Source organism: Salvelinus fontinalis, chromosome 1, assembly GCF_029448725.1.
Source record: "Salvelinus fontinalis isolate EN_2023a chromosome 1, ASM2944872v1, whole genome shotgun sequence".
NCBI classification, from domain to species: domain Eukaryota; kingdom Metazoa; phylum Chordata; class Actinopteri; order Salmoniformes; family Salmonidae; genus Salvelinus; species Salvelinus fontinalis.
This window is the reverse complement of record NC_074665.1, coordinates 30,839,344-30,854,304: the sequence shown is the minus strand read 5'-3', so window position 1 is coordinate 30,854,304 and position 14,961 is coordinate 30,839,344. Positions and strand designations below refer to the sequence as shown.

At 41.7% G+C, this 14,961-nt stretch overlaps 2 protein-coding genes across 6 annotated transcripts in view; one reads left to right on the top strand and one right to left on the bottom strand.

The window, feature by feature from the left end:
- Positions 1 to 4,800: 4,800 nt before the first annotated feature.
- Positions 4,801 to 11,358, bottom strand: LOC129852933 (multiple coagulation factor deficiency protein 2 homolog). 3 transcript variants are annotated; one of them, XM_055918534.1, is made up of 4 exons: positions 11,250 to 11,358; positions 10,678 to 10,890; positions 8,108 to 8,267; positions 4,801 to 7,992 (listed from the first exon to the last, which is right to left on the bottom strand). In XM_055918534.1, exons 2-4 carry the CDS (start codon positions 10,842 to 10,844, stop codon positions 7,861 to 7,863), a joined length of 459 nt encoding a protein of 152 aa, XP_055774509.1. In that variant the 5' UTR covers positions 10,845 to 10,890; positions 11,250 to 11,358; the 3' UTR covers positions 4,801 to 7,860. The 3 variants fall into 3 exon arrangements, with proteins under 3 accessions (XP_055774509.1, XP_055774517.1, XP_055774524.1); XM_055918542.1 differs by having other exon boundaries at positions 10,678 to 10,886; positions 11,250 to 11,349; XM_055918549.1 differs by lacking the exon at positions 10,678 to 10,890 and having other exon boundaries at positions 11,250 to 11,341.
- A 59-nt stretch (positions 11,359 to 11,417) lies between these two features.
- The window catches only part of LOC129852911 (tetratricopeptide repeat protein 7A-like), a 79,288-nt gene continuing 75,744 nt past the window's right edge, over positions 11,418 to 14,961 (top strand). For 2 of the 3 annotated variants that reach the window (XM_055918521.1, XM_055918515.1), the window contains exons 1-3: positions 11,418 to 11,758; positions 13,196 to 13,394; positions 14,759 to 14,922. In XM_055918521.1, the coding sequence (XP_055774496.1) occupies positions 13,262 to 13,394; positions 14,759 to 14,922 (297 nt within the window). In that variant the 5' untranslated portion in view covers positions 11,418 to 11,758; positions 13,196 to 13,261. The remainder of the gene's footprint in view (positions 11,759 to 13,195; positions 13,395 to 14,758; positions 14,923 to 14,961) is intronic. The other variant, XM_055918524.1, reaches the window with a different exon arrangement.

Below are 14,961 nucleotides of genomic sequence, written 5' to 3'. Positions count from 1 at the left end.
CATAAGAGACATCAACACATAAAACCAGACACTTTATAATTTCAAACCTTCATTCTGGGTTGTACAATCCTCAACCCTTCTTGTAAAACCATGGCTCAAGACCTTCGCTTTATACAGTTACACATATGCTTCATTACACAATTAAATTTATGGATACTGGCAAAGGCTTTTGTTTATGACAGATCGCTATACAGTGGGGAGAACACGTATTGGATACACTGCCGATTTTGCAGGTTTTCCTACTTACAAAGCATGTAGAGGTCTGTAATTTTTATCATAGGTACACTTCAACTGTGAGAGACGGAATCTAAAACAAAAATCCAGAAAATCACATTGTATGATTTTTAAGTAATTCATTTGCATTTTATTGCATGACATAAGTATTTGATACATCAGAAAAGCAGAACTTAATATTTGGTACAGAAACCTTTGTTTGCAATTACAGAGATCATACGTTTCCTGTAGTTCTTGACCAGGTTTGCACACACTGCAGCAGGGATTTTGGCCCACCCCTCCATACAGACCTTCTCCAGATCCTTCAGGTTTCGGGGCTGTCGCTGGGCAATACGGACTTTCAGCTCCCTCCAAAGATTTTCTATTGGGTTCAGGTCTGGAGACTGGCTAGGCCACTCCTTAGTTTCCCTGGCTGTGTGTTTTGGGTCGTTGTCATGCTGGAAGACCCAGCCATGACCCATCTTCAATGCTCTTACTGAGGGAAGGAGGTTGTTGGCCAAGATCTCGCGATACATGGCCCCATCCATCCTCCCCTCAATACGGTGCAGTCGTCCTGTCCCCTTTGCAGAAAAGCATCCCCAAAGAATTATGTTTCCACCTCCATGCTTCACGGTTGGGATGGTGTTCTTGGGTTGTACTCATCCTTCTTCTTCCTCCAAACACGGCGAGTGGAGTTTAGACCAAAAAGCTCTATTTTTGTCTCATCAGACCACATGACCTTCTCCCATCCCTCCTCTGGATCATCCAGATGGTCATTGGCAAACTTCAGACGGGCCTGGACATGCGCTGGCTTGAGCAGGGGGACACGTCTAGCACTGCAGAATTTGAGTCCCTGGCGGCGTAGTGTGTTACTGATGGTAGGCTTTGTTACTTTGTTCCCAGCTCTCTGCAGGTCATTCACTAGGTCCCCCCGTGTGGTTCTGGGATTTTTGCTCACCGTTCTTGTGATCATTTTAACCCCACGGGGTGAGATCTTGCATGGAGCCCCAGATCGAGGGAGATTATCAGTGGTCTTGTATGTCTTCCATTTCCTAATAATTGCTCCCACAGTTGATTTTTTCAAACCAAGCTGCTTACCTATTGCAGATTCAGTCTCCCCAGCCTGGTGCAGGTCTACAATTTTGTTTCTGGTGTCCTTTGACAGCTCTTTGGTCTTGGCCATAGTGGAGTTTGGAGTGTGACTGTTTGAGGTTGTGGACAGGTGTCTTTTATACTGATAACAAGTTCAAACAGGTGCCATTAATACAGGTAACGAGTGGAGGACAGAGGAGCCTCTTAAATCCTGCAGTGCTAGACGTGTCCCCCTGCTTAAGCCAGTACATGTCCAGGCCCGTCTGAAGTTTGCCAATGACCATTTCAAGGTCCTGGAGTGGCCTAGCCAGTCTCCAGATCTCAACCCCATAGAAAATCTTTGGAGGGAGTTGAAAGTCCGTGTTGCCCAGCAACAGCCCCAAAACATCACTGCTCTAGAGGAGATCTGCATGGAGGAATGGGCCAAAATACCAGCAACAGTGTGTGAAAACCTTGTGAAGACGTACAGAAAACGTTTGACCTCTGTCATTGCCAACAAAGGGTATATAACAAAGTATTGAGATAAACTTTTGTTATTGACCAAATACTTATTTTCCACCATAATTTGCAAATAAATTCATAAAAAATCCTACAATGTGATTTTCTGGATTTTTTCTTTTCAAATTTTGTCTGTCATAGTTGAAGTGTACCTATGATGAAAATTACAGGCCTCTCTCATCTTTTTAAGTGGGGGAACTTGCACAATTGGTGGCTGACTAAATACTTTTTTGCCCCACTGTATACTATGATTTCGATGAGAACCTATGGCCAAATGCTCAAGACAGGCATTATGCAATCTAGAGCCTACTATACATTGTTTCTTTCATTTATTTTATTTGATTACATTGTGAAAGATGTCTTCAACGATCACACATGGGATACAAATTATGGAAATGTGTTGTTCAGTCAATTTTAATGGGTAATGCAAGTGTATTGCCTGATCTGAAAACAGTGTAATGTACTGTAATATACAGTACTGTAGCATACTACATTCAAAGCGCAATATTGAAACATGTATCTTACATTTTTTGCTAATAGATTAACTGGTTGTTAAAATGACTAAATTGAAAAGATATCATTATGTTGAATTTTGGTGATTAAATCAATGTACTCATGATATTTCACAGTATATTTTGGATCAACGGTCGTGTGACGAAAGATGTCTACAAACAAAATGAATGCACAATGAATGGTTTTAAATGTAAGAGTGTTACAAGTGTTAAGAGTTTGTAGTTTTGTACTAAGAGTTTTGAAAATTCACCACATACTTGTGAAAATAGTATAGTGATTAAAACAAACTGTAAATCAAGACGAAAGAGGACATGAGTGTGCTGGGGAGGGACTACTCTGTAAGGAGCACAGTCTCCCCTGCACACTCTCACGGACAGATGCTGTAGGCTGTCACCTCTTAGTGGGCATAGGCACAATTGCAATGATAAATGATAAATGAAGATACAGGATAGACATTTTCCATGATCAGTTTTCAATGGCTTCAATTCCATAGATGAGCTTGATGCTTGAATTCTTGTGATTCAGTGAGCATTTAGCCACTTTCTATCTGTGTTGAGTAAATTCTGTAGCCCTTCTGTTACCGTACGTAACCGGAAAGATGGGTAGCTAGCTCAATGTATGGCAAGCGCTCCTGACTGTAGCATCACAGACCACACCGGTGAAGATGGCCCTGGGAAAGTCACCCGCGGATGGTGTCTGGAGTAAGCAGGAGTGTGCAGAGGTGTATTCTGATATTACCGCTGTCAGCTCTAGCACAGGTCAGTCTCAAAGAAATTTGCTGTCAAAATTGTATTATATCAGTCAAAGTTGTATGATGATATTATAATATTAATAACACACTATACATTGTCGTAGGCCTTTCATTAATATCTGCCTGAATTACATTTTAATAGTATGAATTGATGCTGTAGTATTAGTTAATAAAAATGTAGATACTTTATATTAAATTCCATTATATTTCTGAACTTTCATGAAAAAGATTGAGAAAGAATACCAACAAAAATGTTACAAATAAAACACTATTTTGGCCAGTTCCCTGTTAATTCTGTCTGTTCACCATCCAGTGTAACGTGAACAGCCAGTCAACTATGTCAACCAATTTGACTAATTAGTCACTGTTAACTTTTGTTAACTTAATCTTGGTCAAATCCCCACATCTCTGGTATCTCTTTCTCACAAGATTGAATTTGGTCAGCAAAGCCTTGTGGCTATTAGGTTGCCCGAGGTTGATGGGAAAGATAAGGTCATGTAATCCCTCTTTTTTGAAGAACAGTCCTCAGTGAAATGTGTCCTTACACATTTTGACGACTTCCTATAAGTGAAAGTGAAACACAAGTAGGCCTATAGGCCTGGCCAGCCTACATCATGAAACCTGAACTAGAGAGTATAATAAAGAAACTCAGCCAGAATTTACAGTTTAATTCACGTCAGACGGAATCCCTTTGCAGCATCCATTCAAAGTCCTCACACGTTCAACCCATCCTCATCCCGACTACAGATGTGGGCAGCCCAGTCAGATAAGTCCCATTTGACAGTATGGCCCTAGGCCTCAGCAGGCGTGGGAGAGCCTACCCATCCCCAGCGCGCAGGCGCTATCGCACCACCTTCAGTCACAAGCAGCTGGACCAGCTGGAGATGGTGTTTGGACAGAACCACTACCCCGACATCTACTGCCGTGGCTCACCAAACTCAATGAAGCACGCATACAGGTCATTGGGCCTAGGCCTATTTATCAGTCCACACGTATAAGTTTTTTATCCTGGGGGGGGGGGGGTTGATAATACTTGCAATTACTAACTCAAACAGTTAATTTACAAAAGGTTTTAAATTGACAAAAGACATACTTATTATCAATTATCCTTTAAAATGGTCAAATCTCAAATGCAACATACTTAAGACTTATTTCTTATTGTATTTGACAGGTATGGTTCCAAAATTGGCGTGCCAAATACCGCAGGCAGGAGCGTGCGTCTCAAAAGGTCTTGCCAATGGGCATAATGACAGGGCACGGTGCACTGTTGGGCAGCATGTGTGTTCAGTCCACAGGGATGACCTGTCAGTACTACCCTCACTCCCTGGCTCACCATATCCCCTGGTTCCCATCTATGCTGCCCCAGGTGGTTACTCCCACTCCCACCACACAGGCACAACCAGCCAGTGTCACTGTCCTACAGTCCCACTACAGCCACAACCCCCCCCGCCAGCATGAGGAGTGGTACAGCCCGCTACGAACATTGGAGCCCCACCCAGCAACACCTGTGTATGATGTTACTTCCTGAAAGAAAAAAATATAACATTTGTTTTTCTGCAATTTGTTTGATATGTTATTAAATTCAAATTAGTACAATATCTAACAAATTTATAAGTGCTTAAGATCCCATTCAAACATAACCTATACCTCAGAGTGAACTGCACTAACATACTCCAAAAGGCCAGTGTGAATGCCACTTTGAAACATACTCAACATAAAACTACATCAGAGAATACTTCCATACGTGTTTATTAAAAGCATATTACACAGACAACACAGTTGCATCTGTCTACTAATCTTTTAACATTTTATAGTCTTCAATTACACATTTCTATTCAAATAAACTGAATTCACTGAACAACCAACACCGAATGACGAAAATAGAACTCTTTTGTAACAAATACTTTTTCAGTATTGGAAATGTTATACATGGGTTCAATATAGATCTGGGCCTTAGAACACAAGACCTGATAACCTTCTAATGATCTGTAACTGTTTGAAAAGCAATGCATCTCATGAGGAGAAAAAAAAAATCACGTGTGGTGTACCTACGCATAACATTGTCACTTCAATAGGCAGCTAACATTTAGAGCAACACAACCATGCATTCTACTTAAAGCACATCTGTCAAATTAAGTTATCCCTTGAGTAATGGCATCGCCCAGAGATCTCACAGTGCTGCAAGTCAAGTGAATCCAGTGACGAAGAAATCACAATGCGCAGTACAACACAGCTCCGGTATTACATTCAGATTCTGCTAATCTCAAGTATCAGCCCTGCTGTAAACTGTAAGTGGAGTTGAGCGTTCAGGTAGGCGGGTAACAGACCACTTTAGGGATGCATGTAGTGATCAGCAGAAAAAGTACTAATTTGTTATTGCCTGTGTTTGACCAGAACCAGGCCTGTATTGTGCGTGGCTTTTATGTTACCTGGGTCGCGTTCTGTACGAACAAATGGGAGAAAGTGTTTTGAAAACAAGAATGAGCATACTTATAGCACTAGCCGTATTACTTCCTGTTTCGAAACACTGTCTTCCGTTTTGTTCCAACTGTAAGCAACACTGTTCATAGCGTGTTTCTGTGATCAGACAAATCCTCCAAACCTGCTTTGCCATTACCACACTCTCATATTTATTCTGTGGTACATTATGCTGCTTCTGAGCCGTATAATTCCCACTATGAGTAATAGTAAAAGGCCACACTTAAAGTTAAGGACCACAGGCAGTTGTCGTTAATGGCCTAATTTAGATATTTTGGTCCATAATCTTACAGAAAAACATCACTTAGGTAAATATTAAATTCCAACATGACTGAACTCATTTAGTTGTTAGCATACAGCAGACAAATTTGGCAGTTTCTGTAATAATAATATATATATACAGTTGAAGTTGGAAGTTTACATACACTTAGGTTGGAGTCATTAAAACTTGTTTTTCGACAACTCCACAAATTTCTTGTTAACAAACTATAGTTTTGGCAAGTCGGTTAGGACATCTACTTTGTGCATGACACAAGTAATTTGTCCAACAATTGTTTACAGACAGATTATTTCACTATCATAATTCCAATGGGTCAGAAGTTTACATACACTGAGTTGACAGTGCCTTTAAACAGCTTGGAAAATTCCAGAAAATTATGTCAAGGCTTTAGAAGCTTCTGATAGGCTAATTGACATCATTTGAGTCAATTGGAGGTGTACCTGTGGATGCATTTCAAGGCCTACCATCAATCTCACTGCCTCTTTGCTTGACATCATTCGAAAATCAAAAGAAATCAGCCAAGACCTTGTTCATCCTCGTACCACGTTCATCTGTACAAACAATAGTACGCAAGTATAAACACCATGGGACCACGCAGCCACCATACCGCTCAGGAAGGAGATGCGTTCTGTCTCCTAGAGATGAACGTACTTTGGTGTGAAAAGTGCAAATCAATCCCAGAACAACAGCAAAAGACCTTGTGAAGATCATGGAGGAAAGAGGTACACAAGTATCTATGTCCACAGTAAAACAAGTCCTATATCGACATAACCTGAAAGGCCGCTCAGCAAGGAAGAACCTATTGCTCCAAAACCGCCATAGAAAAGCCAGACTACGGTTTGCAACTGCACATGGGGACAAAGATCGTACTTTTGGAGAAATGTCCTCTGGTCTGATGAAACAAAAATAGAATTGTTTGGCCATAATAACCCTCCTTATGTTTGGAGGAAAAGGGGGAGGCTTGCAAGTCGAAGACCACCATCCCAACCGTGAAGCACGGGGGTGGCAGCATCATGTTGTGGGGGTGCTTTGATGCAGGAAGGACTGGTGCTCTTCACAAAATAGATGGCATCATGAGGCAGGAAAAGTATGTGGATATATTGAACATCTCAAGACATCAGTCAGGAAGTTAAAGCTTGGTCGCAAATGGGTCTTCCAAATAGACAATGACCCCAAGCATACTTCCGAAGTTGTGGCAAAATGGCTTAAGGACAACAAAGTCAAGGTATTGGAGTGGCCATCACAAAGCCCTGACCTCAATCCCATAGAAAATTTGTGAGCAGAACTGAAAAAGCGTGTGCGAGTTACACCAGCTCTGTCAGGAGGAATGGGCCAAAATTCACCCAACTTATTGTGGGAAGCTTGTGGAAGGCTACCCGACTCGTTTGTCGCAAGTTAAACAATTTAAAGGCAATGCTACCAAATACTAATTGAGTGCATGTAAACTTCTGACCTACTGGGAATATGATGAAAGAAATAAAAGCTGAAATAAATCATTCTCTCTACTATTATTCTGACATTTCACATTCTTAAAATAAAGTGGTGATCGTAACTGACCTAAAACAGAGAATTTCTACTTGGATTAAATGTCAGGAATTGTGAAAAACTGAGTTTAAATGTATTTGGCTAAGGTGTATGTAAACCTCCGACTTCAACTGTATCTATCTCAGGGGTGATCTCAAGGGGGGGTATTTTGGGTTAAAATTAGATAGAAAATATAATGGTCCTATATATTTTCAAATTACTGCCCTTTTGCTGGCCTGAAAATAGACTTTGACAAATCAATCGGTCAAAAAGAAATCTGTGCAGCCCTCTGTTGAATTTCAAACTCCCGATGTGGCCCTCGAGCCAAAAAGTTTGTCCACTCCTGATATGCTGTCTGGATGGATAAAGGATAGTGATAGCACCACAGAGAGCGTGAGACATGTACACTGGCACAGGTAAATAAACAAGAGATTTTGCTTTGAGATGGAAAGTGACGTGGTTATGTGCAGTGCACTGAGAGAGATCCCAGCAGTGAGGCAGCGTCTCTCCTCTACTCCAGGGACTTGGCAAACTCGGCGTAGTCTATGTACCCATCGTTGTTTTTGTCATCGTCCCTTAGAACATCATCTATAAGGCTTATGAGGTCTTCCTCTTTCATAGGCTGGCTTTCCTCTCCTCTTTCCTGCAGAAAGGTGGAAAACGCATATACTGTACATGAGTGTGTGTACATAGGTGAATAAAATGCATTACAGTATGTGGCATCATTGGCTGTTGATATCATTTGCAATTACACAAACCTCTTTGTGTACATGAGTGATGGCTGTGGCCAACTCCAGCCCATCCAGTAAGTTGTTGCCATCATAGTCATGCATCTTAAAGTAGTGCAACTGCAGCTCCTGCGGCAACATATCCGACTCAGGCTTGTCAATCACACCTTCCAGATGCTCCATGATGTGTCTATACAGACAGGACATAGAAGAAACACTGGTCAGTGCATTAACCAAGTATATACTGTCAGCCAAGGTAAAGCTTTAATTCAAGCATCTGGGAGACTTAGGCTGAGAGACTGTTTGGGTTCGGTGCCGTAGTGAGATGTTTGGACAATATACACCAAGTATGTGGACACCTGCTCATCAAACATCGCATTCCAAAATCATGGGCATTAATATGAAGTTGGTCCACCCTTTGCTGCTGTAACAGCCTCCACTTTTCTGGAAAGGCTTTACACTAGATGTTGGAACCTTGCTGCGGGGATTTGCTTCCATTCAGTTGGACACTGGATGTTGGGCAATTAGGCCTGGCTCGCAGTCTGCGTTCCAATTCATCCCAAAAGTGTTCGATGGGGTTGAGGTCAGGGCTCTGTGGGGGCCAGTCAAGTTCTTCCACACTGATCTCGACAAACCGTTTCTGTATCGACCTCGCTTTGTGCACAGGGGCATTGTCGTGCTGAAACAGGAAACAGCAAACTGTTGCCACAAAGTTGGAAGCACAGAATCGTCTAGAATGTCATTGTATGCTTGGCATTGTGATCTTAGGCTTGTGTGCAGCTGCTCGGCCATGGAAACCCATTTCATGAAGCTCCCAATGAACAGTTATTGTGCAGACGTTGCTTCCAGAGGCAGTTTGGAACTTGGTCGAGTTTTGCAACCGAGAACAGATGATTTTTACGTGCTACGCGCTTCAGCACTCCTTGATCCCGTTCTGTGAGCTCGTGTGACCTACCACTTCACTGCTGTTGCTCCTAGACCTTTCTACTTCAGAATAAAAGCACTTACAGTTGACTGGGGCAGCTCTAGCAGGGCAGAAATTTGACGAACTGACTTGTTGGAAAGGTGCCATCCTATGACGGTGCCACGTTGAAAGTCACTGAGCTCTTCAGTATGGACCAGTCTACTGCCAATTTTATACGCCTGTCAGGAACGGGTGTGACTGAAAAAGCCGAAACCACAAATTTGAAGGGGTATCCAAAATGTTTGGATATATATACATATATAATAAACACAACTTGTAAAGTGTTGGTCCCATGTTTCATGAGCTGAAATAAAAGATCCCAGAAATGTTCCATACGCACACAAAAAACATATTTCTCAAAAATGTTGTGCACAAATTTGTGTAGATCCCTGTTAGTGACTATTTCTCCTTTGCCAAGATAATCCATCCACCTGACCAGTGGAAGCTGATTAAACGGCATGATCATTACACAGATGCAACTTGTGCTGGGGACAATAAAAAGCCACTCTAAAAATGTGCAGTTTTGTCACACAACCCAATGCACAGATGTCTCATGTTTTGAGGGAGCATGTAATTGGCTTCGTGACTGCAGGAATGTCCACTAGAGCTTTTGCCAGATAATTTCATGTTAATTTCTCTAGCATAAGCCGCCTCCAAAGGTGTTTTAGAGATTTTGGCAGTAACTCCAACCGGCCTCACAACCGCAGACCACGTGTATGGCGTCGTGTGGGCGAACGGTTTGATGAAGTCAACATTGTGAACAGAGTGCACCATTGTGGCGGTGGGGTTATATTTTTGTTCAGTGTAATATATATATATATACACACACATACACACAGAGTGAACAAAACATTAGGAACACCTTCCTAATATAGAGTTGCACACCCTTTTGCTCTCAGAATAGCCTCAATTCGTCAGGGCATGGAGTATAAAGTGTTGAAAGTGTTCCACAGGGACACTGGATGCTTAGTTGTGTCAAGTTGGGAAAGGGGCTACAGTCAGTTGTACAACTGAATGCATTCAACTGAAATGTGTCTTCCACACTTAACCCAACCCCTCTGAGTCAGAGAGGTGCAGGGGGCTACCTTAATTGACATTGTCGGTGCCCGGTTAACTGCCTTGCTTAAGGGCAGAACAACAGTTTTTACCTCGTCAGCTCGGGGATTCGATCCAGCAACCTTTCGGTTACTGGCCCAACGCTCCTACCCACCAGGCTACCTGCCGCTGGATGTCCTTTGGGTGGTGGACCATTCTTGACACACACTGTAAACTGTTGAGTGTTAACCTGTCTCCTCCCCTTCATCTACACTGATTGAAGTGGATTTAACAAGTGACATTGATACGTGAGCAATCATAGACTGACCAGGTGAAAGCTATGTCATGGAAAGAGCAGGTGTTCCTACTGTTTTGTAAACAGAATTTGGCTCCTAACTTTCTTTTGGCAGGCAATAGTATTGCACATTTTTCTACCCATTCACAATTATGTGGCCTGTTCTTTAGACACAGAATGGAAGAAAATGCTCAGAAACAGAGAGAAAAAGGAAGGTACTGTCTGTCCAATAAGAAATGTTTGCTTTTGTTCTGTTGCAAAGCATTTTGGACTGGTGTACCCTAATGAACACGACCCAGTACTCACTCTCTGTCATGGACCATGTTCTTGTCCAGGTGCATGTTTGGATGGTGAACCTCCGGTGGGTGTTCTTGGGCTGCCTGCTCATGCGAACAGACAGACAGCAGAAAGCAGGAGACCAGGAGTAGCCAGCCCCACACAACGCTCCTCCTGCCACTTACTCTTAACACCATTCTGGGCTGTACAGTAACTACACAGACAGCCAGAAAGAGCAGCTAGCTGAGAGAGAAAGAGAGCTCAATCTATGAACCCATATGTACATTTTTGGAAACACATAAATAGCAGAAGAATGAGAAGATTAATAAAATGGAATTGCATTCTTTGCAGGCAATAGGCCTAATTGTTTTCAGTGATATGTTATTACATGTATAGTTCGGGATGCAAACTAACTAGTGATGTTGTAGACACAGACACATTGCTGTCTACCGTTAGTTATACTAGCAGAGTGCACCTTCAAACAAATCTATCAGGTTTTCAAGAACATCCGTTAGTTTAGCAAGATAATCAATACGGTGATAACAAGCCCTCCATAATGAACTGGATCTTCAGCTATATTAATTATCAAAATGCATACTCACCAGCTGAAAAACAGACTTGGAGCCGGTCGCTTCAGCTATTTGTATTTTAACTATCTTCACCCTTTTTGGGCATTGCTGTGAGCCGTAGTCACCTTTCAACCCATGGACACGACAGCTAAATTCTGATTGGATATCGGCATATTGCGTCAGAGATTTGAAGGCGTGCAATAGTCTAACCAGACACCTGTCAGTGTCCAAAACACGAACATGAATGTAGTTGTTTCGTTGAATTTGAGAAGTAAACACATCTGACAAGCAAATGTCAACCTTTCATAGGGAAAATGAAGCCGCCAAATTTATTTTCCGAAGATTTGAGGTTGGATTAGATATAGAAAACTGTCCTGTGATAGCTTGTAGTCGTAGGTAATGCACTTGACCTAAACACTAGTTTGCTGTGTTAGCTAGTCAAGTGCCTCCAACTGTCGTTTTGTAATGCTTTTGTGAAAGACGATTTAGCAGCCGTCCTGTGAAACTATGGTTGCTAAAATGTGTTCTGCCACCATGTCAAGGTATATGAAATAATGTTTTCTATTCTTAACAAATGGTCGTTAAAATATTAATTCCCATATAGTGTATACATATATTTTTTTGTAATATTTTTTAAAACTCTCAAATAGTCTATGTTGTAACATTCAATGGACTTTACTGTACGACCACCATTGGACTGCTGAATCTGTTCGTCCCGCCCCTTACTCACAAATAAGGCATGCGTCAATTAAATGTATACATTTTTGTATCCAGTTTGTGAAACATGTAAAGTGTTACATTCTTGCCAATGGATTTGCAACAGGTGTACGCCTCGATCACACCTACAGTGTTACTGGGCAAAATGGCACGCAGCATCATTTGGATATGTGTGCAACAAAAATTCACCTTCTGCTATAATTTCTGTCAAGCCGTCTACGGATACAATTTGATGCATATATTCGATAAATCCAATGTTTGTACCACTCAGAACGCACTGCAACTGGCTCTGCAACGCAATGCTTCAAAGCAAACGTAGCGTTCCATTGGAAATGAATGGACTTCTGGTACCAAAACGCAAAAAAATAGTCGGTGTGATCGAGGCGTATTTAGTCAGTCACGCGTTACGGTGCAGTGTTGAATTGTCTGAGCAGACCATATGGCAGATGTCAATTTAGCTACCTATAGTCCCAAATCCTGAAGTCGGTCAATTAAAATAGTTGATAACTGACATTTTAAATACAGTAGCCTACTTGGGATTTATTGAGGTATTGGACATACACTGCGGTAAAATCATGAATAATAATTTGCCACAGATCCACAGTTTGAATGTTACTGTTTTATCTATACACTCTGAACTCTGGTAGGCTATTAGCGTTAATCCCAGTAGGCTAATTGATCTAGTTAGGGAAAGCTTTCGAAGGAAAATCTAGGACGGGTTATCTAGGACAAAATGCACTTCAATACAAACGCTTTACAGTGGCATATATGATAGCAAATGGTTTGTAGCGTAAATAAGCTAAAGAAAATAAGAAGGGAAAAAAACTGAATACTTCGACAAGCATTATTGTTTCCTAAAATCTTTGCGCTGTGTTGGCCTATTTTATGCTAAATAAATACAAGCATAATAGGGTAGAGTCGACTACAAGGAGTTATAATATATCGACTGGCTATATAATAAGCTAATTCATTGAATAGATAGTTATTATGAAATATATACAAATCTGAGTCTACGAAAGTAAAAATAAAAAATCACACAATGGGTATACACACATCTTCCTATCTCATCCTCAAACTGAAAGCACCTGTACAATATTATCTTGAGTTTGTTTAAAAGTCATTTTCTTTGTGTGTGCTATTTAAGAATACACTGTGGTTAAATATTATTTTGACATGTTCACCAATAATGTGTATAAGGGAAGGTAGGGCAGCAGCACATGCTCATAGATTACATTACACTTTTTTCATGTTCTGTTTATCAGTCCGCAGTTACTCCCCGGGTATCAGGGGAGTACGGTCACCGAGACAGATCGGGATCTAGAGCGGGCATGGCAACCAGCAGGGTCTCCTTCTCGCAATACCGTCTGGAAGCGGAGATCGACCGCTACAGAGCAGAGTGCCAGTGGGACAAGATACCCCCTATCGTAGAGCAACTAGTGGCCGCACGATTTCACGAAGACGGTGAGTGCTGGCGACTGACTACCTGTTGGATTTTTGTATAGGTTTGTTTTTTCTCAGTAAGTTTTTGTCACATGTCAGGACAGGGATGGCAATAGTTCCGCATGCGTTGGACTTGGTACTCTGCAAGTAAGCTCAATGTCATTCCCCTACTCTGCAAACAATGAACAACTTTACTGGCATATCTAAAGCTGTTCGTTGTCTACATCAATACCATACACTTCTCAATGGACAATGTTCAAAACACAGAACATATTGTAATGAACATGTATTAACTGATTGTCACTATCACTGTAATTCTTTGTCCTTTTTTATTATTTTCAATGTATGTAAGCCTGTATATTCAAACACACCACTCAAACACTCAGTAGGTAAGCTAATGTAGCTACTTACCTCACCTGGCTAAAATAAACATGGGGTAAGGTGACATGGCTCATGACCTTGCTGCGTGCCACTGTTATTGTGTCAATAACCAAATATATTATTGGCTGGATGGAATGCCCACTCCCCACCTGAAACTGTTTTCAACATGCTTGCAAGTGTACAGAACTCTTAATGTGTTATTCTAGACTAAAGTGTGTAGAATTCAAGTCATCCCTAGTTGGTCTGCTGTTAAAGTCTGTCTTGACAGTGACAGTTTGCCCTCTGTCTTGACACTGTCCCTAGTTGTTGCAATTCAAGACAATGGTAAAATCACAAGCAGTCTCTGACCAGGAAGTTTTGAGATTACAACAGTGTGTTGAAAATAATGTCACTTTATCCACATGCTATGTGGAGGATTTGTTCCTCTCCTGAATAATTCATAGAAGTTATGCACCACATTAACACACCCTGTGAAACTGATTTGTAACACATTGCTGTTATACTGTAGTTAATGTTTTATAAAGCAGAATGATTTGTTTTATGTGTTTAGACACCATACTAGATGTCTCATTATACATTCTGCAGCCCCGATCCTCCATTTCAGTGATTAACCTTGACTGGGACAGTCTCATAAACATGATGGGCTACAGTATGTCAGAGATGCCAGAACATAAACACTAGTCACAGACTTGGCGTCAGAACACACCACCAGAGACGGGAGAGGAGTGAGAGAAGTGAGAGCTGGACCAAACAGGAAGCCCTAATCCAGAATGTGTTTACAAGTGACTTTTATTGCCATCCAGTGACTATAGTTTTAGACACCACTGGTGTTTTTTCCCCCTTCTCTCTGGGGCTTGTGGGAAATTATGCTATGATGGACTGGGCTGGGTTTATTTTGGCTTCCAAAGTTTCAGACCCCTGACCTTGAACTTCCACTCTGCACTCAGTCAACTTAACCTTCCACTACTCTGAATTCTGTCCCAATTCCCTCTGCCCTTCTCCAGATGACTACGGGACGCTGTTATTGGCCGAGGCCCTTCTGGAGGAGTGTCTACATGACAACCTGAGTCTTTTACGCAATGCCACTCCTTTGACGGACATCAACCAGCCCAAACTGTCCCGGTCCAAGGGCTACCTCAACTCCATCCTGAGCAGGGGACGGCTGGTGGTCAGTCTGAGCATTTACCCCTCTGTGTCACTTCCTTCT

What these genes read in the sequence shown, in the direction of transcription:
- LOC129852933 (XM_055918534.1), bottom strand. Translation starts at nt 10,844, where the DNA reads ATGGTGTTAAGAGTAAGTGGCAGGAGGAGCGTTGTGTGGGGCTGGCTA. An exon ending in AACATGGTCCATGACAGAGA is followed by an intron (nt 8,268 to 10,677) that starts GTGAGTACTGGG and finishes CTGTCTGTATAG; the next exon opens with ACACATCATGGAGCATCTGG. An exon ending in TCACTCATGTACACAAAGAG is followed by an intron (nt 7,993 to 8,107) that starts GTTTGTGTAATT and finishes ACCTTTCTGCAG; the next exon opens with GAAAGAGGAGAGGAAAGCCA.